This window comes from Sapajus apella, unplaced genomic scaffold (assembly GCF_009761245.1).
Source record: "Sapajus apella isolate SASKATOON/1434 unplaced genomic scaffold, GSC_monkey_1.0 scaffold30, whole genome shotgun sequence".
Taxonomy (NCBI): Eukaryota; Metazoa; Chordata; class Mammalia; order Primates; family Cebidae; genus Sapajus; species Sapajus apella.
In genome coordinates, this window is record NW_022436970.1 from 477,684 (window position 1) to 501,873 (window position 24,190).

The 24,190-nt window shown below is 38.4% G+C and overlaps 1 protein-coding gene across 2 annotated transcripts in view; it reads right to left on the reverse strand.

Moving 5' to 3' along the window:
• Positions 1-23,170, reverse strand: part of STARD6 (StAR related lipid transfer domain containing 6) — a 38,263-nt gene extending 15,093 nt beyond the window's left edge. Inside the window, exons 1-3 of one of the 2 annotated variants that reach the window (XM_032293565.1) lie at positions 23,084-23,170; positions 21,371-21,464; positions 20,934-21,016 (exon numbers count right to left, since the gene is read on the reverse strand). In XM_032293565.1, the coding sequence (XP_032149456.1) occupies positions 20,934-21,016; positions 21,371-21,460 (173 nt within the window). In that variant the 5' untranslated portion in view covers positions 21,461-21,464; positions 23,084-23,170. Of the gene's footprint in view, positions 1-20,933; positions 21,017-21,370; positions 21,608-23,083 lie in introns of those variants that run through there. The other variant, XM_032293566.1, reaches the window with a different exon arrangement.
• Between the last annotated feature and the right edge of the window lie 1,020 nt (positions 23,171-24,190).

The following is a 24,190-nucleotide window of genomic DNA, read 5'->3' on the forward strand; positions in this document are numbered from 1 at the left end:
CAGCTAAGTTATCTTTCAAAAATAAAGGTGAAGCAAAGACATTCTGAGACAAAGAAAAACTGAGAGAATTTATTGGTAGTAGTCCTGCCTTACAAAAAATACTAAAGGGAAGTTCTTCAGGTGAAAGGAAGAGACACAAAATAGTAATTCAAATCCTTACAAATAAAGAGTTACAGTAACAATAAGTATGTAGCTAATAATAAAGGACAGTATAATTACATATTTCTTTCCCTTTCTTCTATTAACTGATTAAAGACAATTTCATAAAATAATATAACATTTTATTGGGCTTATAACATGTATACATACAACTGACAATAAACACAATGGAGGGGGATGGAAATAAAGCTATATGGGAATAAAATAATAATAGAAGATAATAACTCAAAATCACAGAAACAAATGAAGAGAACCAGAAACGGCAAATAAGAAAGAAAGAATATATTTCTATAGCTATGGTTCTATATAGATATATTTGTATAGATGTATATGTGTATTTAGATGGGTAAGACAGAAATATCTTTAAGTATGTTTGTATTCTATTAACTTCTTTAAATAAAACAATAATTATAACAATATGGTATTTGATTTGTAACATATATAGACATAATATGTACAACAAAAAACAACACAAAATGTTGGGGAAGGGACCAGAACTATGTAGAAGTAAAGCTTCTATGTCTTACCGGAATTTAGTTTGTATACATTTGCAGTAGATTCTGATGAGTTAAAATATATATTGTAGCCCCTATGGTTATTACTAAGAAAATAACCCCCAAAAAAGTTCAAAAAATTATTAAAGGAATTAAAGATGATACACTAGACAAAGCCTACTTAATACAAAAGAAGGTAGTAAAAGAACAGAGGAACAAAATAGTCATGAGACATACAGAAAACAAACGCGGGGGGAGATCCAAGATGGCCGTTTAGGAACAGCTCAGGATTGCAGCTCCCAGTGAAAGCGCAGAGGGTGAGTGGACGCCGCGTTTTTATTGCCCACAGACTAGGAAATTCCCGGGCAGAGGTGCTCCACGCTCGCCAGCGTGGCTGTTGTGGCCAGCGCTGCTGTGCCGGCCAGCGCCGCTGCTCTGCCCCGCGCGGCTGCTTTGTCGGCGCCCCGGAGCCGCGGTTCTCCGTACAAAATACACCGGTCCGGGTGCCCTTTTGGCTGGCGATTGGAGCCACGGGAAGTCGCCCATATGCTGGTTCAAAAAGGGGACTGAGCAGAGAACCAGGACAGTAGATTCCAGGGCAAAAAAAAAAAAAGAACAAAAAGCGCCACAAACCTCAGTGCCGCTGTTTAAGCCAGCGCAGTGAGTGGCCGCAGGGGAAAACAAACAGACCCCGGCGCCTCTTCAACAGGCGACTGGAACACTAACTTAAAAAAGGCTCTGAGGCAGGCAGCCAGGCGATCAGGCTCGGCTGGCCCCACCCCCACAAAAGAACAGCAACCAGAAACTCTGGATTGAGAATTTCACAGCAAGCGCAGCTGAACCTGGGACAGTCCAGCTCTGTGGGGGAGGGGCATCCGCCATTACCGAGGCAGCCCGCCGTTGCCAAGGCAACCCGCCATTGCTGAGGCAGCCCGCCGTTGCCAAGGCAACACGCCACAGCAGAGAATCCGCCCCAACAGAGGCGGGCCACCATCGCCAAAGCAGTTCTAACTACACCCATATAAACAGGACTGCAGGGAAGTTCACTCGGCAGCGGGGCGCAGCCCACAGCAGCTCAGCAAAGCTGCTATAGGCCGACAGTGACTAGGCTGCCTCCTTGCTGGGCTGGGCAGGTCTGAAGGAAAAAAAGAAAAAAAAAAAAAAAGAAGGCAGCAGCATAACGGAAACTCATAAATAAAGCCCTAAATCCCTGGGACAGAGCACCTGGGAACAAAAAGCAGTTTATGAGTTCTGCTGCAGCAGACCTAAAAGTATCTGCCCAGCAGCTCTGAATGAACAACAACAGAGCTCACAGCTCACCATTTGAGCTCCTATAAAGAAAAGACCATCTCCTCAAGCAGCTCCCTGACCCCTATATATCCAAAAAGACACCTCATAGAGGAGAGATCAGATTGACACTAGGCGGGTATCCTTCTGGGACAAAGATAGAAGAAGAAGAAAACTGGTAACAAACCTTGCTGTTCAACAGCTGCTGCAGGTGAACCCCAAGCAAGCAGGGCCTGGAGTGAACCTCAGCAGACCTACAGCAGAGGGGCCAGACTGTCAGAAGGAAAACCAAGAAGCAGAAATAACCTCATCATCAACAAACAGAACGTCAATCTGAAAGATTTGAGACCCAATCTGAAAGCCAGCAACTACAAAGTCAACAGGTGGATAAATCCTTAAGGATGGGAAGAAACCGGCGCAAAAAGGATGAAAACACCCGAAACCAGAACACCTCTCCTCCTAAAAGGGATCACAACTCCTCGCCAGCAAGGGAACAAGGTTGGATGGAGAATGAGTGTGATGAAATGACAGAATCAGAATTCAGAAGATGGGTAGTAAGAAACTTCTGTGAACTTAAAGAACATGTTCTAACCAAATGCAAAGAAACTAAGAACCTTGAAAAAAGATTTGACGAAATGCTAACAAGAATGGACAAAATAGAAAGGAATATAAGTGAATTGATGGAGCTGAAAACTGCAACACGAGAACTTCGTGAAGCATGCACAAGTATCAACAGCCGAATGGACCAAGCAGAAGAAAGGATATCAGAGGTCGAAGATCAACTCAATGAAATAAAACAGGAAGGCAAGACTGGAGAAAAAAGGGTAAAAAAGAATGAACAAACTCTCCAAGAAATGTGGGACTATGTGAGAAGACCTAATCTACGTTTGATAGGCGTACCCAAATGTGACGAAGAGAATGAATCCAAGCTGGAAAATACTCTGCAGGATATTATCCAGGAAAACTTCCCCAACCTAGCAAGGCAGGCAAACATTCAAGTCCAGGAAATACAGAGAACACCACAAAGATATTTGTCAAGAAGAGCAACCCCAAGGCACATAATCGTCAGATTCACCAGGGTCGAAATGAAGGAGAAAATACTAAGGGCAGCCAGAGAGAAAGGTCGGGTTACCCACAAAGGGAAGCCCATCAGACTCACAGCAGATCTCTCATCAGAAACCCTACAAGCCAGAAGAGAATGGGGGCCAATATTCAACATCCTTAAAGAAAAGAACTTTCAACCCAGAATCTCCTATCCAGCCAAACTAAACTTCATAAGTGAAGGAAAAATAAAATCCTTTGGGAACATGCAAGTACTCAGAGATTTCGTCACCACCAGGCCAGCTCTACAAGAGCTCCTGAAAGAGGCTCTACACATATAAAGGAACAACAAGTACCAGCTCAACTAAAGGGCAAAACAGCCAGCTAGCACCAAAATGGCAGTATCAAATTCACACATAACAATATTAACCCTAAATGTAAATGGACTAAATGCCCCAATCAAAAGACACAGACTGACAAATTGGATAAAAAGACAAAACCCATCGGTGTGCTGTATCCAGGAAACCCATCTCACATGCAAGGATACACAAAGGCTCAAAATAAAGGGATGGAGGAAGATTTACCAAGCAAATGGAGAGCAAAAAAAAGCAGGAGTTGCAATTCTCATCTCTGATAAATTAGACTTTAAAGCAACAAAGATCATAAGAGACAAAGAGGGACATTACATAATGGTAAAAGGATCAATGCAACAAGAAGAGCTAACGATCCTAAATATATACGCACCCAATACAGGAGCACCCAGATACATAAGGCAAGTTCTTAATGACTTACAAAGGGACTTAGACTCCCACACAATAATAGTGGGAGACTTTAACACCCCATTGTCAACATTAGACAGATCAACCAGACAGAAAATTAACAAGGATATCCAGGACTTGAACTCAGACCTGGACCAAGCAAACCTAATAGACATTTACAGAACTCTCCACCCCAAATCCACAGAATATACATTCTTCTCAGCACCACATCACACCTACTCTAAAATTGACCACATAATTGGGAGTAAATCACTCCTCAGCAAATGCAAAAGAACGGAAATCGTAACAAACAGTCTCTCAGACCACAGTGCAATCAAGTTAGAACTCAGAATTCAAAAACTAACTCAGAACCGCACAGCTTCATGGAAACTGAACAACTTGCTCTTGAATGTTGACTGGATAAACAATGAAATGAAGGCAGAAATAAAGATGTTCTTCAAAACCAACGAGAATGAAGACACAACATACCAAAATCTCTGGGACACATTTAAAGCAGTATCTAGAGGAAAATATATAGCAATAAGTGCCCACATGAGAAGCAAGGAGAGATCAAAAATTGATGCCCTATCGTCAAAACTGAAAGAGCTAGAAGAGCAAGATCAAAAAAACTCAAAGTCTAGCAGAAGACAAGAAATAGCTAAGATCAGAGCAGAACTGAAGGAGATAGAGACACAAAAAAACCTTCAAAAAATCAATAAATCCAGGAGCTGGTTTTTTGAAAAGATCAACAAAATAGACAGACCACTAGCCAGATTAATAAAAAAGAAAAGAGAGAATAACCAAATTGATGCAATAAAAAACGATAAAGGGGATATCACCACAGATTCCACAGAAATTCAAACCATCATCAGAGATTATTACAAACAACTCTATGCACACAAACTAATAAACCTGGAAGAAATGGATAAATTCCTGGACACTTGCCTCCTGCCAAGCCTAAACCAGGAAGAAGCCGAAACCCTGAACAGACCCATAACAAGGTCTGAAGTTGAGGCAGCAATTAAGAGCTTACCACCCAAATAAAGCCCAGGTCCAGATGGGTTCACAGCTGAATTCTACCAGACATACAAAGAGGAGCTGGTACCATTTCTTCTGAAACTATTCCAAACAATACAAAAAGAGGGAATTCTTCCCAAATCATTTTATGAGACCAACATCATCCTGATTCCAAAACCCGGCAGAGACTCAACAAGAAAAGAAAACTTCAGGCCAATATCCATGATGAACATAGATGCAAAAATCTTCAATAAAATACTGACAAGCCGATTGCAACAGCACATCAAAAAGCTTATCCACCATGATCAAGTAGGCTTCATCCCGGGGATGCAAGGCTGGTTCAACATACGCAAGTCTATAAACGTAATTCACCACATAAACAGAACCAAAGACAAAAACCACATGATTATCTCAATTGATGCAGAGAAGGCCTTTGACAAAATTCAACAGCCCTTTATGCTAAAAACACTCAGTAAGCTAGGTATCAATGGAACGTATCTCAAAATAATAAAAGCTATTTATGACAAACCAACAGCCAATATCATACTGAATGGGCAAAAACTGGAAGCATTCCCCTTGAAATGTGGCACCAGACAAGGATGCCCGCTCTCACCACTGCTATTCAATATAGTATTAGAAGTTCTAGCCAGAGCAATCAGGCAAGAAAAAGAAATAAAGGGCATTCAAATAGGAAAGGAGGAAGTCAAATTGTCTCTATTTGCAGACGACATGATTGTATATCTAGAAGACCCCATCGTCTCAGCCCCAAACCTCCTGAAACTGATAAGCAAGTTCAGCAAAGTCTCAGGATACAAAATCAATGTGCAAAAATCACATGCATTCCTATACACCAGTAACAGACTTAAAGAGAGCCAAATCAAGAACAAACTTCCATTCACAATTGCCACAAAGAGAATAAAATACCTAGGAATACAACTAACAAGGAATGTAAAGGACCTCTTCAAGGAGAACTACAAGCCACTGCTCAACGAAATAAGAGAGGACACAAACAGATGGAGAAACATCCCATGTTCATGGTTAGGAAGAATCAATATCGTGAAAATGGCCATACTGCCCAAAGTAATTTACAGATTCAATGCTATCCCCATCAAGCTACCAATGACCTTCTTTGCAGAACTGGAAAAAACCACCTTAAACTTCATATGGAACCAAAAGAGAGCCCGCATAGCCAAGTCAATTCTAAGCAAAAAGAACAAAGCGGGGGGCATCACACTACCAGACTTCAAACTATACTACAAGGCTACAGTAATCAAAACAGCATGGTACTGGTACCAAAACAGAGATATAGACCAATGGAACAGAACAGAGGTCTCGGAGGCAACACAACATATCTACAACCATCTGATCTTTGACAAACCAGTCAAAAACAAGCAATGGGGAAAGGATTCCCTGTTCAATAAATGGTGTTGGGAAAGCTGGCTAGCCATGTGCAGAAAGCAGAAACTGGACCCCTTCGTGACACCTTACACTAAAATTAACTCCAGATGGATTAAAGACTTAAACATAAGACCTAACACCATAAAAACCCTAGAAGAAAATCTAGGCAAAACCATTCAGGACGTAGGTGTAGGCAAGGACTTCATGACCAAAACGCCAAACGCATTGACAACAAAAGCCAAAATAGACAAATGGGACCTAATCAAACTCCACAGCTTCTGCACAGCAAAAGAAACAATCATTAGAGTGAATCGGCAACCAACAGATTGGGAAAAAATTTTTGCAGTTTACCCATCTGACAAAGGGCTGATATCCGTAATTTACAAAGAACTAAAGCAGATTTACAAGAAAAAAACTAACAAGCCCATTCAAAAGTGGGCAAAGGATATGAACAGATACTTTACAAAAGAAGACATACGTGAGGCCAACAAACATATGAAAAAATGCTCATCATCACTGGTCATCAGAGAAATGCAAATCAAAACTACACTGAGATACCATCTCACGCCGGTTAGAATGGCGATCATTAAAAAATCTGGAGACAACAGATGCTGGAGAGGATGTGGAGAAATAGGAACACTTTTGCACTGTTGGTGGGAGTGTAAATTAGTGCAACCATTGTGGAAGACAGTGTGGCGATTCCTCAAGGACCTAGAAATTGAAATTCCATTTGACCCAGCAATCCCATTACTGGGTATATATCCAAAGGATTACAAATCGTTCTACTATAAGGACACGTGTACACGAATGTTCATTGCAGCACTGTTTACAATAGCAAAGACCTGGAACCAACCCAAATGCCCATCGACGATAGACTGGATAGGGAAAATGTGGCACATATACACCATGGAATATTATGCAGCCATCAGAAACAATGAGTTTGGGTCCTTTGTAGGGACATGGATGAACCTGGAAACCATCATTCTCAGCAAACTGACAGAAGAGCAGAAGATCAAACACCGCATGTTCTCACTCATAGGCGGGTGTTGAACAATGAGAACACATGGACACAGGGAGGGGAGCACTACACACTGGGGTCAGTTGGGGGGAAATAGGGGAGGGACGGTGGGGGGTGGGAAGCTGGGGAGAGATAGCAAGGGGAGAAATGCCAGATGTAGGTGATGGGGAGGAAGACAGCGAATCACACTGCCACGTGTGTTCCTATGCAACAATTTTGCATGTTCTTCACATGTACCCCAAAACCTAAAATGCAATAAAATAAATAAATGGGGAAAAAAAAAAAGAAAACAAACGCATTTTTAAAATACAGGAAAAACTGGCAGACATAAATACAACCATATAACAATAACATTAGATGCAACTGAATTAAGCCAATCAGAAGGTAGAGATTGTCGACAGTAATTTTTTTTATCTCAAATAAGTTCCAACTATATGTTTGCTGTCTATAAAAGATTCTCTTTAAATACAAAGATACACATAGGTGAATGTAAAAGGTTTGAAAAAGATACACAATGCAAATGGAACCATAGTGAACTGAGGTCGCTTTACTAGTATCAGATAAAATAGGCTTTAAGATAAAAACTAGTAGTAGAGATAAATAAGAATATATTATAATGATAAAAGGGTTAATCTGTTAGGAAGATGTAATAATTATAAATATATATTAATCTAATGATAGAGCCCCAAATACATAAAGAGAAAATGGACATATCTGAAGGGAGAAATAGATCATTTCACAATAATAATTTAAAATCTCAATAGGTCATTTTCAATAATGAAACAATCAGAAGAAAATCAGCAAGAATATTGAACACTTAAACAACACTAGATCTAAGAGACACCTATAGAACACTCCTAAAAATAGCAGAATACACATTCTTCTCAAGTGCATATTCTCCAAGATAGACCATCTATGAGGCAATGAAACAAGTCTCAAATTCAAGGAATGAAATTTTACAAAGTATTTTTTTTCCATCACAATGGAATTAAATCTTAACAACAGAAATTTTTGAAATTCACCGATATGTGGAAATTAAACAAAACATTGTTAAATAACCAATAAGTCAAAGAAGAAAAATAAAACCAAAGGAAAATTAGAGAATAATTTGAGATAAATAAAAATGAAAACCCAACATGCCAAAACTTATGGGATGCTGCAAAAGCAGTGCTTAGAGGAAAATTTATAGTTGTAAATGTCTATATTTTTAAAAAAGAAGTTCTGAAATCAACAACCTAGCCTTTAATTTTAGAAAACTAGAAAAAGAAGAGCAATCTAAAACAAAGATAGTAGAAGGCAGGAAATAATAAGGATTACGGCAGAAGGTAATGAATTGAGAATAGAAAAATAAGAAGATAAACAAAACCGCAAGTTGTATCTTTGAAAAGATCAACAGAATTGATCAATGTTTAGCAAGATGGACTAAGCAAAAAAGAAGACTCAACTAAAATCAAGACTGAAAGTGAGGACTACTGAACCTATAGAAATAAAAAGGGTTGCAAAAGAAGAATGATATGTCAGTAAATTAGATAACCTAGATGAAACGGACAACGTCCTAGAAAAACACAAATTACTGAAACTGATTTAAGAAGAAATAGAACATCTTAATGTATCTATAACAAGACAGAAATTGAATTAGTAATTCAAATAATCCCCACAAAAAGAGCCCATGCTCAGACGGCTTCACTGGTAAATCTGACCAAATATTTAAAGAGAAATCCAGAAAATAAAAGTGGAGGAAACATTTCCCAGACAAGTTTTAACCTGATATAAAAACCAGATAAAGACATCATAAGAAAATAAAACTAAATACCAGTATCGTTTATGAATAAATATGCAAAACTCTTCAGGAAAGTACTAGCCTACCAAATATAGCAATGTATAAAAAGGATTATAAACCATGACCAAGTGGGATTTATCCCAGAATGTAAGGTTGGTTTACCATATGAATTATCAATTATTATAATATACCATTTTAATAGACTAAAGAACAAAACCACATCATTTCCATAGATGTGGAAAAAGCATATGACAAAATCCAACACCCATTCAGGATAAAGCACTCATAAAGTGAGGGGTATAGGGAAATGTCTTCAACTTGATAAAGGGCACCTATGAAAAATACACTGCTAACATCATACGTAATGGTGAAAAACTAAATACTTTTCTATTAAGATCAGGAATAAGACAAGGATGTCCACTCTTGTCACTGCTATTAAACGTTATACTGGAGGGCTGGGCTCAGTGGCTAATACCTGTAATCCCAACACTTTGGGATTTATCAGCAGTATGAAAAATGACTAATACAACCTGTTTAAATATGAAAGTTTTAATTTATAAAACTTACAAACTGTCTCATGTGTCTGCCTCAGAGGTAGAATAGAGGATTAAATAAAGTGGTGGTAATGATGGTAGTAATAAGTAGTATGGAAATAACTGTCAGAGGAGAATGTAGTATGCTAAACAAGCATGAAATGCATAAAGGTAGAGCTAGAATCCATCTCTGGATAATCTGCCTTGATTATTCCACAGATATATCTGACAGTATGGAGGATGTCAGAGAGAGTAACGATTAAGAAAGTACAGCCTTCTGAGGTAAAGTCTTGTTGTCTAAGTTTTTGTCTCATTAACTAGGTGACTTGGAGATTGTTAACTTACACAGACCCTTATTCATCTGTAAAATGGGGATAATAGTGCTTATACTGTGGGAAATATTAGAAATATATTTAGAAAATGAAAGAAAAGTATTTAGCATAGTGCCTGTCATATAATAAGACATTAATGTTCACTGCTTGTAACACTTAGGGAAATTTGTAGACCTGTATGCTGGTAGATCTGCATTTCATACTTTAAGAGCAGAAAGAAATGAAATTTCAACCAAAGAAATGCCCCTCTTCTCACATATAGAGGCAAATGCTTAAAGCTAACCACAAAAGGCCCTTTTTGGGTGGCAAAATGTTAAGAAAAAGTATAAGTATTGAAAAATTATCTTGAGTTTTTTTTTTTGTCCTGCAGTTATATCTTTCCATTTGGTAGCCAATATAATATAACTAAAGCCCATAAATTCATTCAATAAACATTTATTGAGCATCTCGCTGAGAGGCACTGTTCTAGTGCTAGGGATACTGCAGTGAACACAAGTGATTTATTTCTAGTCTGGTGCCTATTAAGGTTAGTATCCTAATCAAGTTTATATTCTAATAAGAGAGACATATAATACATAAGAAAACAAAGAAGATAAATTTCATATAGTGAAAAGTGCTATGAATAAGATAACAGCAGAACAGTGTAGTAAATAGAAGCTGAGTGTAGTATTTGGGAACTTTGGCCGAGTGGCCAGGAAGGTCATTCTGAAGAGGAGAAAATGAAACTGAGATCTTGAACATAAAAATGACGTTAGACTTGGAAACATTTGGAGGAATAGCTTGTCAGGTAAGAGAAGAGCAACTAAGAAGGCTCTGAGCTAGGTTTCAGTTCAGTGCATTCAAACAACAAAATTTCATTGTGGCTGTGACATGGGGAGAATGAAGAGAAGTGGTCAGAAATGAGGTCAGAGAGGTAAGCAGGGCCCAGATAGTGACCTGCAGATCATGATAAAATGTTTGGACTTATTTCAATAGTTTTTGGGGGAACAGGTGGTTTTTGGCTACATGGATACATTCTTTGGTGGTAATTTCTGAGATTTTGGTGCATCCATTACCTGAGCAGTGTACACTGTACCCAATGTGTAGTCTTTTATCCTTCACCCTCCTCCCACCCCTTCCCCAGTCCCCAGAGTCCATATATAATTCTTATGCCTTTGTGTTCTTAGAGCCTAGCTTTCACTTATAAGTGAGAACATATCATGTTTGGTTTTCCATTCCTGAGTTACTTCACTTAGAATAATGGTCTCCAACTCCACCCAGGTAGCTGTGAATTCCATTGTTTTGTTCCTTTTTATAACTGAGTAGTATTCCATCCATTTGGATAATTGCTCTGGCTAGGACTTCTGGTACTATGTTGAATAAAAGTGATGAAAATAGACATCCTTGTCTTGTTCCAGTTCTTAGGAGGAATGCTTTCAATTTTTCCCTGTTCAGTATAATGCTGGCTGTGGGTTTGTCATAGATGGCCTTTATTACTTGGAGGTAAGTTCCTTCTATGCCTATTTTGTTGAGGGTTTTAGTCATAAAGTGATGATGGATTTTGTTCAATGCTTTTTCTGCATCTATTGAGATGATCACACGCTTTGTTCTTAATTTTGCTTATGTGATGTATCACATTTATTGACTTGGGTATGTTAAATCATCCCTGCATCATGGGTATAAAACCCACTTGATCATGGTATACATTATTTTTTTGATATGCTGTTGGATTTGGTTAGCTTGTATTTTGTTGAGGATTTTTGCTTTTATGTTCATCAGGGATATTGGTCTGTGGTGGTTTTCTTTTTTTAGTTATGTCATTTCCTGGTTTTGGTATTATGATGAAACTGGCCTCATGGAATGATTTAGGGAGGATTCCTTCTTTCTCTATCTTTTGGAATAGTTTCAGTATGATCATACCAATTTTCTTTGAATGTCTGATAGAATTCAGCTGTGAATCCATGTGGTTCTGGACATTTTGCTGGCAATTAAAAAAAATATATTTTTTCAATCTTGCTAATTATTTTTTTTCTCATTTCTATTTCTTCCTGATTTAATCTAGGAGGGTTGTATTTTCTCAGACTTTGTCAATCTCCTCCAGATTTTCCAGTTTGTGCATGTAAAAGTGTTCACAGTGGCCCTGAATGATCTTTTGTATTTTTGTGGTATCAGTTGTAATATCTCCCATTTCATTTCTAATTGAGCTTATTTGGATCTTCTCTCTTTTCTTGGTTAATCTCACTAATTGTCTGTCAATTTTGTTTATCTTATCAAAGAACCAGGTTTTTGTTTCATTTACCTTTTGTTTGTTTCTATTTCACTTAGTTCTTGCTCTGAACTTTGTTATTTCTTTTCTTCTGCTGGGTTTGGGTTTGGTTTGTTCATGTTTCCCTAATTCCTTGAGGTATAAGCTTAAATTGTCTATTTGTGCTCTTTCAGGCTTTTTGATATAGGCATTTAATACTATATACTTTCCTCTTAGCATCACCCAGAGGTTTTGATAAGTTGTATCATTATTATTGTTCAGTTCGAATAATTTTAAAATTTCCATCTTGATTTCATTGTTGACTTAATGATCATTCAAGAGCAGATTATTAAATTTCCATGGATTTGCAGTTTTAGAGTTCCTTTTGGAGTTAATTTCCAGTTTTATTCCACTGTGGTGGAATTCAGCATTTGTTTGTCTCAAAAAGACTTTAGCTCTCCTTTTATGAAGCTTAGTTTTGCTGGATACAAAATTCTTGGCTGACAATTATTTTGTTTCAGGAGGCTAAAGATGGAAGAGCAATTCCTTCTGGCTTGGAAGGTTTTTGCTGAAATATCTTCTGTTAATGTGATAGGTTTTCCATTATAGGTTATCTCATGCTTTTGTCTCACAGCTCTTAAGATCCTTTCCTTTGTCTTGACTGTAGACAACCTAATGACTATGTGTCTAGGTGATGATATTTTTGCAATAAATTTTCCAGGTGTTCTTTGAGCTTCTGACATTTAGATGTCTAAACCTCTAGTAAGGCCAAGGAAGTTTTCCTCAATTATTCCCTCAAATAAGTTTTGCAAACTTTTAAATTTCTCTTCTTCCTCAGGAACACCAATTATTCTTAGGTTTGGATGTTTAACATAATTCCAAATGCCTTGGAGGCTTTGCCTGTTTTTGTTTTTGTTTCTTTGAGACAGGGTCTCACTCTTTCAGCCAGGCTGGAGTGCAGTGGTGTGGTTTCGGTTCACCGTAACCTCCACCTACCAAACTCAAGTTATCCTCCCACTCTCATCTTCTCAAGCAGCTGGGACCACAGGCATCCACCATCATGCACAGCTAATATTTTGTATGTTTAGTAGAGACAGGGTTTGCCATGTTGCCCAGGCTGGTCTCAAACTCCTGAGTTCAGGCGATCCACCCACCTCACCTCCCAAAGTGTTGGGATTAAGGGTATGAGCCACTATGCCTAGTCCCAGCTTTCAAAAATTCTTTTTTCTTTGTCTTCATCTGATTGGGTTACTTTGAAAGTCTTAAATTTGGGTTCTGAAGTTCTTTCTTCTACTTGTTCTAGTCTGTTGTTGAAACTTTCCAGTGCATTTTGTGCTTCTCTAAGTGTGTCTTTCACTTCCAGAAGTTGTAATTGTTTTTTTCTTTATGATATCTATTTCCCTGAAGATTTTTTCATCTATTTCCTATATTAAAAAAAAAAAATCTTGAGTGGATCCAAGATGGCCAAATAGGAACAGCTCCAGAGTGCAGTTCCCAGCAAGAACAGTGCAAAGGGTGAGTGCTCACCACATTTCCAAACAAGTTTTCACTGACCAGGAGATTCCTAGGTCAAAAAGCACCATGAGTTTTCAGTGCAGGGGTTCCAGCTGGTGCCAGGTTGGTGCACAGAAACTCACACAAGTCTGGGAGGTTGTTTAGACTGGGGCCTGGAACACCTGGGAGACAGAGCCGCCCATTCAATTGAAAGGGAGGGGGCAGAGACAGGGAGTCAGGCGATCTGGATCGGCGGGTAACACCCCCACAAAATAAGCAATCTGAAATGCTCTGGACGGAGAGTTTTGTAGCAAGTGCACCTGGATAGTATGGTCCAGCTCAGTGGGGGGAAAGGGCGTTCCCCACTACCGACGCAGTCCATCACCACCGAGGCAGTTCACATAGCAGCTAGGCAGAGCCTGTGGCATCTCAGCAATGCCTCTGCTGGCAGACTGTGACTAGACTACTCCGTGCGGGGCAGGGCATCTGTGAAAAAAGGCAGCAGCATGACAGGAACTTATAAATAAAGCCAACCTTCCTAGGACAGAGCACCTGGGAAAAGAGACAGTTATGAGTTCAGCTGCAGCAGACTTAAGGTACCTGTCCAGCAGCTCTACACGGAACAACAAAGCTCTCAGCACAGCACTTGAGCTCCTATAAGGGACAGACTGTCTCCTCAAGCAACTCCCCGACCCCCATATACCCAAAGAGGCACCTCATAAAGGAGAGCTCAGGCCGACATCTGGCGGGTACCCTTCTGGGACGAGGATAGCAGAGGAAGAAACCGGCAGCAACTCTAGGTGTTCTGCAGGCACTGTGGACGATTCCCAGGTAAGCAGGGTCAAGAGTGAATCTCCAGTGGTCCCACAGCAAAGGGGTCTGACTCTTAGAAGACAAACTAAGAAGCAGAAAGAAATAGCTTCAATATCAACAAAAAGGATGTTCACTCAGAGACCCCATCCGAAAATCACCAACTACAAAGACCACAGGTAGATAAATCCACAAAGATGGGAAGAAACCAGTGCAAAAAGGATGAAAACACCAAAAACCAGAATGCCTCTCCTCCTCCAAGGGATTCCAACTCCTCACCAGGTAGGGATCAAAGATGGATGGAGAATGTATCTGATGAATTGACAGAAACAGGCTTCAGAATGTGGGTAATAACAAACTTCTCAGAGCTAAAAGAACATGTGCTAACCCAATGCAATGAAACTAAGAACCTTGAAAAAAGGTTAGATGAGATGCTAACTAGAATAAACAGCTTAGAGAAAACAAACCACTTGATGGATCTGAAAAACACAGCATGAGAACTTCACGAAGCATACACAAGTTTAAATAGCTGGATGGACCAAGCAAAGAAAGGATATCAGATATTGAAGATCAACTCAATGAAAAAAAACAAGAAGGCAAGAATAGAGAAAAAAGAGTGAAAAGAAATAAACAAAGCCTCCAATAAATATGGGATTATGTGAAAAGACCTAATCTACATTTGATAGGTGTACCTGAATGTGATGAAGAGAATGAATCCAAGCTGGAAAACAATCTTCAGGATATTATCCAGGAGAACTTCCCCAACCTAGTAAGCCAGGCCAACATTCAAGTCCAGGAAATACAGAGAACATCACAAAGATACTCCTCGAGAAGAGCAACCCTAAGGCACATAATCATGAGAATCACCAGGGTTGAAATAAGGAAAAAATGCTAAGAGGAGCAAGAGAGAAAGGTCGGGTTACCCACAAAGGGAAGCCCATCAGAGTCACAGAAAATCTCTTAGCAGAAACCCTACAAGCCAGAAGAGAGTGGGGGCCAATATTCAACATCCTGTAAGAAAAGAACTTTCAACCTAGAATTTCATATCCAGCCAAACTGAGCTTCATAAGCAAAGGAGAAATAAAACCCTTTATGGACAAGCAATTGCTGAGAGATTCAGTCACCACTAGGTCTGCCTTACAAGAGCTCCTGAAAGAAGCACTAAACAAGGAAAGGAACAACCAATACCACCCACTCCAAACACGTACCAAATGGTAAAGACCATTGACACAATGAAGAAAATGTGTCAACTAATGGGCAAAACATCCAGCTAGCATCAAAATGGCAGGATCAAATTAAGACATAACAATATTAACCTTAAATGTATATGGGCAAATGCCCTAATCAGAAGACACAGACGGGCAAATTGGATAAAAATCAAGACCCATCGGTGTGCTCTATTCAGGAAACTCATCTCACGTGCAAGGACACACATAGGCTCAAAATAAAGGGATGGAGGAAGATTTATCAAGCAAATGGAGAGCAAAAAAAATCAGGAGTTGCAATCCTATTCTCTGACAAAATAGACTTTAAACAAACAAAGATCAAAAGAGACAAAGAAGGGCATTACATAATGGTAAAAGGATCACTGTATCAAGAAGAGCTAATGATCCATATATATATATATACATACATACATATGTACCCAATACAGGAGCACCCAGGTACATAAAGCAAGTTCTTAATGACCTACAAAGAGACTTAGACTCCCACAAAATAATAATGGGAGACTTCTTTAACACTCCACTGTCAATATTAGGCATATCAACGAGACAGAAAATTAACATGATATCCAGCACTTGAACTCAGATCTGGACCAAGCGGACCTAATAGACATCTGCAGAAATCTCCATCCCAAATCCACAGAATATACATTCTTCTCAGCAGCACATCACACCTACTCTAAAATTGACCACATAATTGGAAGTAAATCACTCCTCAGCAAATGAAAAAGAATGGAAATCATAACAAACAGTCTCTCAGACCACAGGCCAATTAAATTAGAACTCAGAATTAAGAAACTAACTCAGAACCACACAGCTTCATGGAAACTGAACACTGGCTCCTCAATGTCAACTGGATAAACAATGAAATGAAGGCAGAAATAAAGATGTTCTTTGAAACCAACGAGAATGAAGACACAATGTACCAGAATCTCTGGTAAACATTTAAAGCAGTGTCTAAAGGGAAATTTATAGCAATAAATGCCCACCAGAGAAGCGAGGAAAGATCTAAAATTGACACCCTATCATCAAAATTGAAAGAGCTAGAGGAACAAGTTAAAAAAACTCAAAAACTAGCAGAAGACAAGAAATAAATAAGATCAGAGCAGAACTGAAGGAGATGCACAAAAAATTCTTCAAAAAATCAATAAATCCAGGAGCTGGTTTTTTGAAAAGATAAAAAAATAGAGTGCTAGCCAGATTAATAAAAAAGGAAAGAGAGAAGAATCAAATAGATGCAATAAAAAATGATAAAGGGGATATCACCACTGACTTCACAGAAATACAAATTACTATCAGAGATTACTACAAACAACTCTATGCACATAAACCAGTAAACCTGGAAGAAATGGACAAAATCCTGGACACTTGCAATCTCCCAAGCCTAAACTAGGAAGAAGTTGAAACCCTGAATAGACCAATAACAAGGGCTGAAATTGAGGCAGCTATTAATATCCTAACAACCAAAAAAAGTCCAGGTCCAGACGGGTTCACAGGTGAATTCTATGAGACATACAAAGAGGAGCTGGTACCATTCCTTCTGAAACTATTCCAAACAATACAAAAAAATGGAATCCTTCCCAAATCATTTTATGAGACCAACATCATCCAGATACCAAAACCCCGCAGAGACTCAACAAAAAAAGAAAACTTCAGGCCAATATCCACGATGAACATAGATGCAAAAATCTTCAATAAAGTACTGGCAAACTGATTGCAATAGCACATCAAAAAGCTTATCCATCATCAAGTATGCTTCATTCTGAGGATGCATGGGTGGTTCAACACATGCAAGTCTATAAACATAATCCACCACAGGAACAGAACCAAAGACAAAAGCCACATAATTATCTCAATAGATGCAGAGAAGGCCTTTGACAAAATTCAACAGCCCTTTATGCTAAAAACTCTCAATCAACTAGGTATCGAAGGAACATATCTCAAAATAATAAAAGCTATTTAAGACAAGCCTACAGCCAATATAATACTGAATGGGCAAAAACTGGAAGCATTCCCTTTGAAATCCAGCACTATACAAGGATGCCCTCTCTCACCGCTCTTATTCAATATAGTATTGGAAGTTCTAGCCAGAGCAATTAGGCAAGAAAAAAAAATAAAGGGTTTCAATTAGAAAAAGAGGAAGTCAAATTGTCTCTATTTGCAGATGATATGATAGTATATTTAGAAGACCCTATCATCTGAGCCTCAAATCTCCTTAAACTGATAAGCAACTTCAGCAAATTGTCAGGATACAAAATCAATGTGCAGAAATCACAAGCATTTCTATACACCAATAACAGACTAACAGAGAGTCAAATCATGAGCAAACTCCGATTCACAATTGCTACAAAGAGAATAAAATACCTAGGAATACAACTAACAAAGGATATAAAGGACCTCTTCAAGGAGAACAACAAACCACTGCTCAAGGAAATAAGAGAGAACACAAACAGATGGGAAAACATTCCATGCTCATGGTTAGGAAGAATCAATATCGTGAAAATGGCTATATTGCCCAAAGTAATTTATAGATTCAATGCTATCCCCATCAAGCTACCAATGACCTTCTTCACAGATCTGGAAAAAACCACCTTAAGCTTCATATGGAACCAAAAGAGAGCCCGCATAGCCAAGTCAATTCTAAGCAAAAAGAACAAAATTGGAGTCATCACACTACCAGACTTCAAACTACACTACAAAGCTACAGTAATCAAAACAGCATGGTACCGGTACCAAAACGGAGATATAAAGCAATGGAACAGAACAGAGGCCTTGAAGGCAACACCACACACCTACAACCATCTGATCTTTGACAAATCTGACAAAAACAAGCAATGGGGAAAGGATTCCCTGTTTAATAACTGGTGTTGGGAAAACTGGCTAGCAGTGCGCCGAAAGTAGAAACTGAACCCCTTCCTGACACCTTACACTAAAATTAACTCCAGATGGATTAAAGCTTTAAACATAAGACCTAACACCATAAAAACCCTAGAAGAAAACCTAGGCAAAACCATTCAGGACATAGGCATAGGCAAGAACTTCATGACTAACACCAAAAGCATTGGCAACAAAAGCCAAAATAGACAAATGGGACCTAATTAAACTCCAGAGCTTCTGTACAGCAAAAGAAACCATCATTAGAGTGAAGTAGCAACCAACGGAATGGGAAAAAATGTTTGCAATCTACCCATCTGACAAAGGGCTAATATCCAGAATCTCCAAAGAACTAAAACAGATTTACAAGAAAAAAACAACAAACCCATCCAAACAAACACTTTTTAAAAGAAGACATATATGAGGCCAAGAAACATATGAAAAAATGCTCATCATCACTGATTATTGGGGATATGCAAATCATAACCACACTGAGATATCAGCTCACACCAGTTAGAATGGCGATCATTAAAAAATCTGGAGACAACAAATGCTGGAGAGGATGTACAGAAACAGCGACAGTTTTACACTGTTAGTGGGAGTGTAAACTAGTTCAACCATTGTGGAAGACAGTGTGGCGCTTCCTCAAGGATCTAGAAATAGAAATTCCATTTGATCCAGCAACCCCACTACTGGGTATATACCCAAATGATTATAAATTTTTTTACTATAAAGACACACGTGGCACTGTTTACAATAGGAAAGACCTGGAACCAACCCAAACGCCCACCAATGATAGACTGGACAAGGAAAATGTGGCACATATACACCATGGAATATTATGCAGCCATAAAAAACTGTGAGTTTGTGTCCTTTGTAGGGATATGGATAAATCTGGAAGCCATCATTCTCAGCAAATTGACACAAGAACAGAAAATCAAGCACTGCATGTTCTCACTCATTGGCGGGTATTGAACAATGAGAACCCATGGACACAGGGAGGGGAGCATCACACACTGGGGTCTGTTGGGGGGGAACAAGGGAGGGACACTGGTGGAGTGGGGAGATTGGGAAGGGATAACATGGACAGAAATGCCAGATGTAGGTGACAGGGTGATGGAGGCAGCAAACCACATTGCCACGTGTGTACCTATGCAACAATCCTGCATGATCTGCACATGTACCCCAGAACCTAAAGTACAATAAAAAAAATCTTTAAGTTGGTTTTCATCTTTCTCTGGTATCTCCTTGAGTAGCTTAATAATCAACATTCTGAATTTTTTATATGGCAATTCACAGATTTTTTCTTGGTTTGGATCCATTTCTGGGGACCTGGTATGTTTTAAGAGGTGTTATAGAACCTGTTTTGTCAGATTACCAGAATTACTTTTTTCTTTTTATTTGAGTAGGCTATTCCAGTGGAATGCTTTGGAACTTAAAAGCCTGTTGTTCAGATTGTCTAGTCCCATGGGGTGATCCCTTGACGTGGTGCCCTCCCCCTTTCTCTAGGAATGGGACTTCCTGAGAGCCAGATTGCAGTTATTGTTATTCTGGGTCTATACCCAATGGGGCTACCAGGCTCTGGGCTGGTGCTGGGGAATGTCTGGTAAGAGACCTGTGATGGACTCCGAAAGGAATTGAATGAAATTTATGATGATCTGATGGCCTTGGAGCAATAAACGAACTCTGAAAAATAAAACTAAAAAAAGTCAACATACTTTCCCTTAGTGTACTTGTAATTTGAAATAATATGATCTTTAAAACTATTTAAAAGCAGTATATAGAAAAAAATGCATATTTTATTTAAAATGAGGAAGTAGGCCAGACACAGTGGCACATGCCTGTAATTCCAGCACTTTGGGAAGCCAAGACAGGCAGATTGCTTGAGCCTAGGAGTTTGAGACCAGCCTGCGCAATCCCATCTCTACAAAAACATACAAAAATAGTTGGCCATGGTGGTGTGTGCCTGTAGTCCCAGCTACTCAGGAAGCAGAGGTGGAAGGACTGCTTGAGCCCAGGAGGGAGAGGTTGCAGTGAGCTGAGATTACGCCACTGCACTCCAGCCTAGTGACAGAGCCAGACCCTGTCTCAAAAAAAACAAAATAAAATGAAGAAATAAACTTTACTTTTTAGTGGTTCATTTAATGGACAGGTGAAGGGTTTTAAACTCCATAAAATATATTGTTAGCAAGAAAATACCAATCTGCTTTTATAGTAATTATTTCTTGAAGTAGAAATTTCCTGTTTTAGTGAATTAGTAATTAGAAGGGATTTTTTTTTTATCTGATTGTCATCAGATTTGGAAATAGAAGATTGGATGGTATCTAATTGCTATATTTTACTAATATCACATTTTTTTCAACCTAGTGACTTAATAATTTCTATTTATTACTATAAAATAATTTATTATAGCTAATAAAGCAGCACTGAAATTCCAGATACAATGCCATTGAAGTTAAAACAGTAATTATAAATAGAAAATTGTACTCACAGATTTCCATGGAATTTTCTAGAAGGCTTACTGGAAACAGTTATCTTTTTCTCAAAGGGGAATAAAAATCCACAAATAATTAGCTGTCAAATGCATTAAAACGAAAATGAAAAACTAACACAAATTAAAAAAGATTTTTTTTCTGGTTTGTAAAAAAATAAATTTAAAACTATGTATATATATTTTTCAGAATAGAGCCACACTATGTTGCCCAGTCTGGAGAGTAGTGGCTATTGACAGGCGCAATCATAGTGCATGACAGCCTCAAACTCCTGGCCTCCAGTGGTCCTCCTGTCTCAGCCTCCTGAGTAGCTGGTACTATAAGTGCACCCCACTGCACCTGGCACAGAATTTTTTTTTTAAATAAAAGTCTTTACAATGAATTTTTTCTTATTTAAAAACAAACTATGAAAACATAATTTAATTTATTTTCTTACTGAAGTTTTAACCACTTTCCAGCCTGATGTATCTTGATTATAGCCTAAAACTTCTTGGGCCGTTTGTTGGGCAATTGCCTTATAGTCCATCTATCTGCAAAGTTTTAAAAACAACTGATTAGAGTATAATCATATAAAAACTTAAGTGCTATCTTACATTTTAATATTATTTCTATAGTGCCTGTCACATATAAATGAATAATTATTTGCTGAATGCATGTATGCATGAACCCCTCTCTCCTTACAGTCTTTCAAATGAGAAACTGTGGTACAGTAGAAAAATCTAGACTGTGGAATCAGAAACCTGGGTCATATTTTGTCTCTGCCACCTATTAATTGTGTGAAGCATGTTACTTAATATTTCTGGTGTTCCATTTTTCTCAAGGTACAAAATTAGGATAATATCTACCTTGTAGAATTAGTGTGAGCATTATATGAGATGATATGCTTAAGGTTCTACCCCAGTGCCTGGATGATAGTTATTCAATAAATAATTCTAATTTCTAACAGATTAATCATGCTTCCTTTCTCTTATGAAGCATCACGATCTGTTGGTTATGTTTTCTTAAGGATTAATCTTTTTAAAGTGAGTAGCAGTGGCACTAAGTGATCTGACCCCTGGCTTCCTCTTCAAATATACCTCCTACCAGTCTTCTTCTTGTTCACCTAGCTCCAATCATTTGATCTCCTGGCTGTTCCTCAAATACAATCAAGCAATTTCCTACCTCAGGTTCTTTGTACTTGCTGTTTCTTCTGCTTGTCACCTTCTTCTCCAATGTGTTCACATGACTGACTGTTTCATAGGTATCTTTGCTTAACTGCCACCTCCTCAGATAGGATCAAGTTTAAATCAACTCAATTTAAACACATTGACTGAACTCTACTTGAATTTAGAAACTGCAATGGACTGAATGTTTATGTCTCTCTAAAATTCATATGTTGAAATCCTAACTCCCAAGGTGATATCAGGAGATGATTAGGTCATGAGGGCAAAGCCCTTGTGAATAGGATTAGTGGCCTCACAAAAGGGACCCCAGGGAGCTCACTGGCCCCTTCTGCCATGTGAGGACACTGCCAGAAGTCAGCAGTCTGTAACTAGAAGTGGGCCCTCACCAGAACCAAACCATAATGCCACCCAGATCTCAGACTTCCAGGATCCAGAACTGTGAGAATTAAATTTACTGTTTACAAGTCATTCAGTCTTTGGTAATTTCTTATAACAGCCCAAAAGGACTGAGACAAGCACTGTTGTAAGTGTAGCAACAGTCGGGAAAGATATTAGATACTATTTCTTCTGTGAATGAGTTCAGGAAGCTGTAGTCTCACTGGTCCTTTGCTCATTATCCTGCTTTCGGTTAGGGGAAGCTGGCAGGTAAGGTGAAAACACAGAGCAGGGTTCAAATGCTGACTTTGTCACTTAGTACCAGCTATATTATTTTGAGTAAATTGCTTAACCTTTGAACTTCAATTTCTAAATCTATAGAATGAGGATAACAATATCTATCTCACTGAATTATTATAAGGATTGAATTAATATATGTAAAAATGCTTGAAACAGTGTGAAGTCCTATACTGGGATAACAAAATGGTTAGTTTCTCTTTACAAAATGGACACATGTAAATCCATCATTTAAAAAACTCTCCAAAGACCTGCCTCCTTAGCACTTAAACAAACTTTATTAAAGTTTAATTATTGGAACATTTCTTCCTTACCTCTCACCTAAAACTCTTCAGGTTGGATCGTAGATCTATTTTCTCTTATTTAATTCTCCAGCAAGGCACAACAAGTACTTGAGAGCCTCTATATTTGAAAAGTTTTAGTAAACCATTATTATAACCTCCTTCTCTTTCCTAGCAGAGTCCTAGTTTCTTTACTTTTCCTGACAGAGCTAATCCAGAATTTTAGTAACTTTTGGGGATCCCTTCCAAATCCTTGTGGAAATCTCCATATCTCTTAACCTGTGAGGAAACAAGGCAGAAGTAGAATTATTTTGATCCATGAATTAGGTAAATATATTTGATAATTTCCTTTATATCTTTCTCAATGTCTTTTATCTATACTGTCTTCATTAGGAAACATTTGCTATATATATGTACCAAGATGAAAGAAAAAGACAGTGTGAAAAACTTTAAAAAATACTGTTTATAAAAATAATTTTTAAGAAATGGTTTTGAAGAAAATCAGTTTAAAAAGACATTTAGGTGAAACATGGATACAAAAATCTAACTTTTTAAGCTCATGTCATTAACGATCCTTGTTTAATCCCGGACCAGTTCTTGTATTAGCATATAAAACACCGTTCTTGATTTCCTTTTAGAAACCTACTTGATATTAATAGATCTAGAGACTTTGAAGATTATTGGAACGTACCACTAGCAGGGTATGTCTTATTTTCAAATCATTAACTATTACTGCCACATAGACCTGTGTTTAATTGAACCACTAAACTGAACCTTATAGCTTCTGGACTTTTTCATTTGGTAAGAGAAAAAGTAAGGTAAAATTTAGTAGGCTACAAAGGGTAAAAAGAAGAAAGCACAAACAGTTGTATTACCTGGTGACGGAACGTCGCATGAGCTGGAACATATTTAGATGTACATGGTCAAGGATAGGGTCAGTGGAAAATAAACATAAACCAACATTGGATGGCCTCTTTTTCTGATACACCACTTGGTTGAAACTGGATTCTTTCCAGCTTTGTAGATACGTTCACACCTGTTGTTAGTAGGTCTTTACATCTGTTTGTATAATGTCCCTCTTTCTGGGCTGCCTGACTGGGTGCCCAGTCCATGCTGGGTCACTGCCATTCTTCCCCGGGA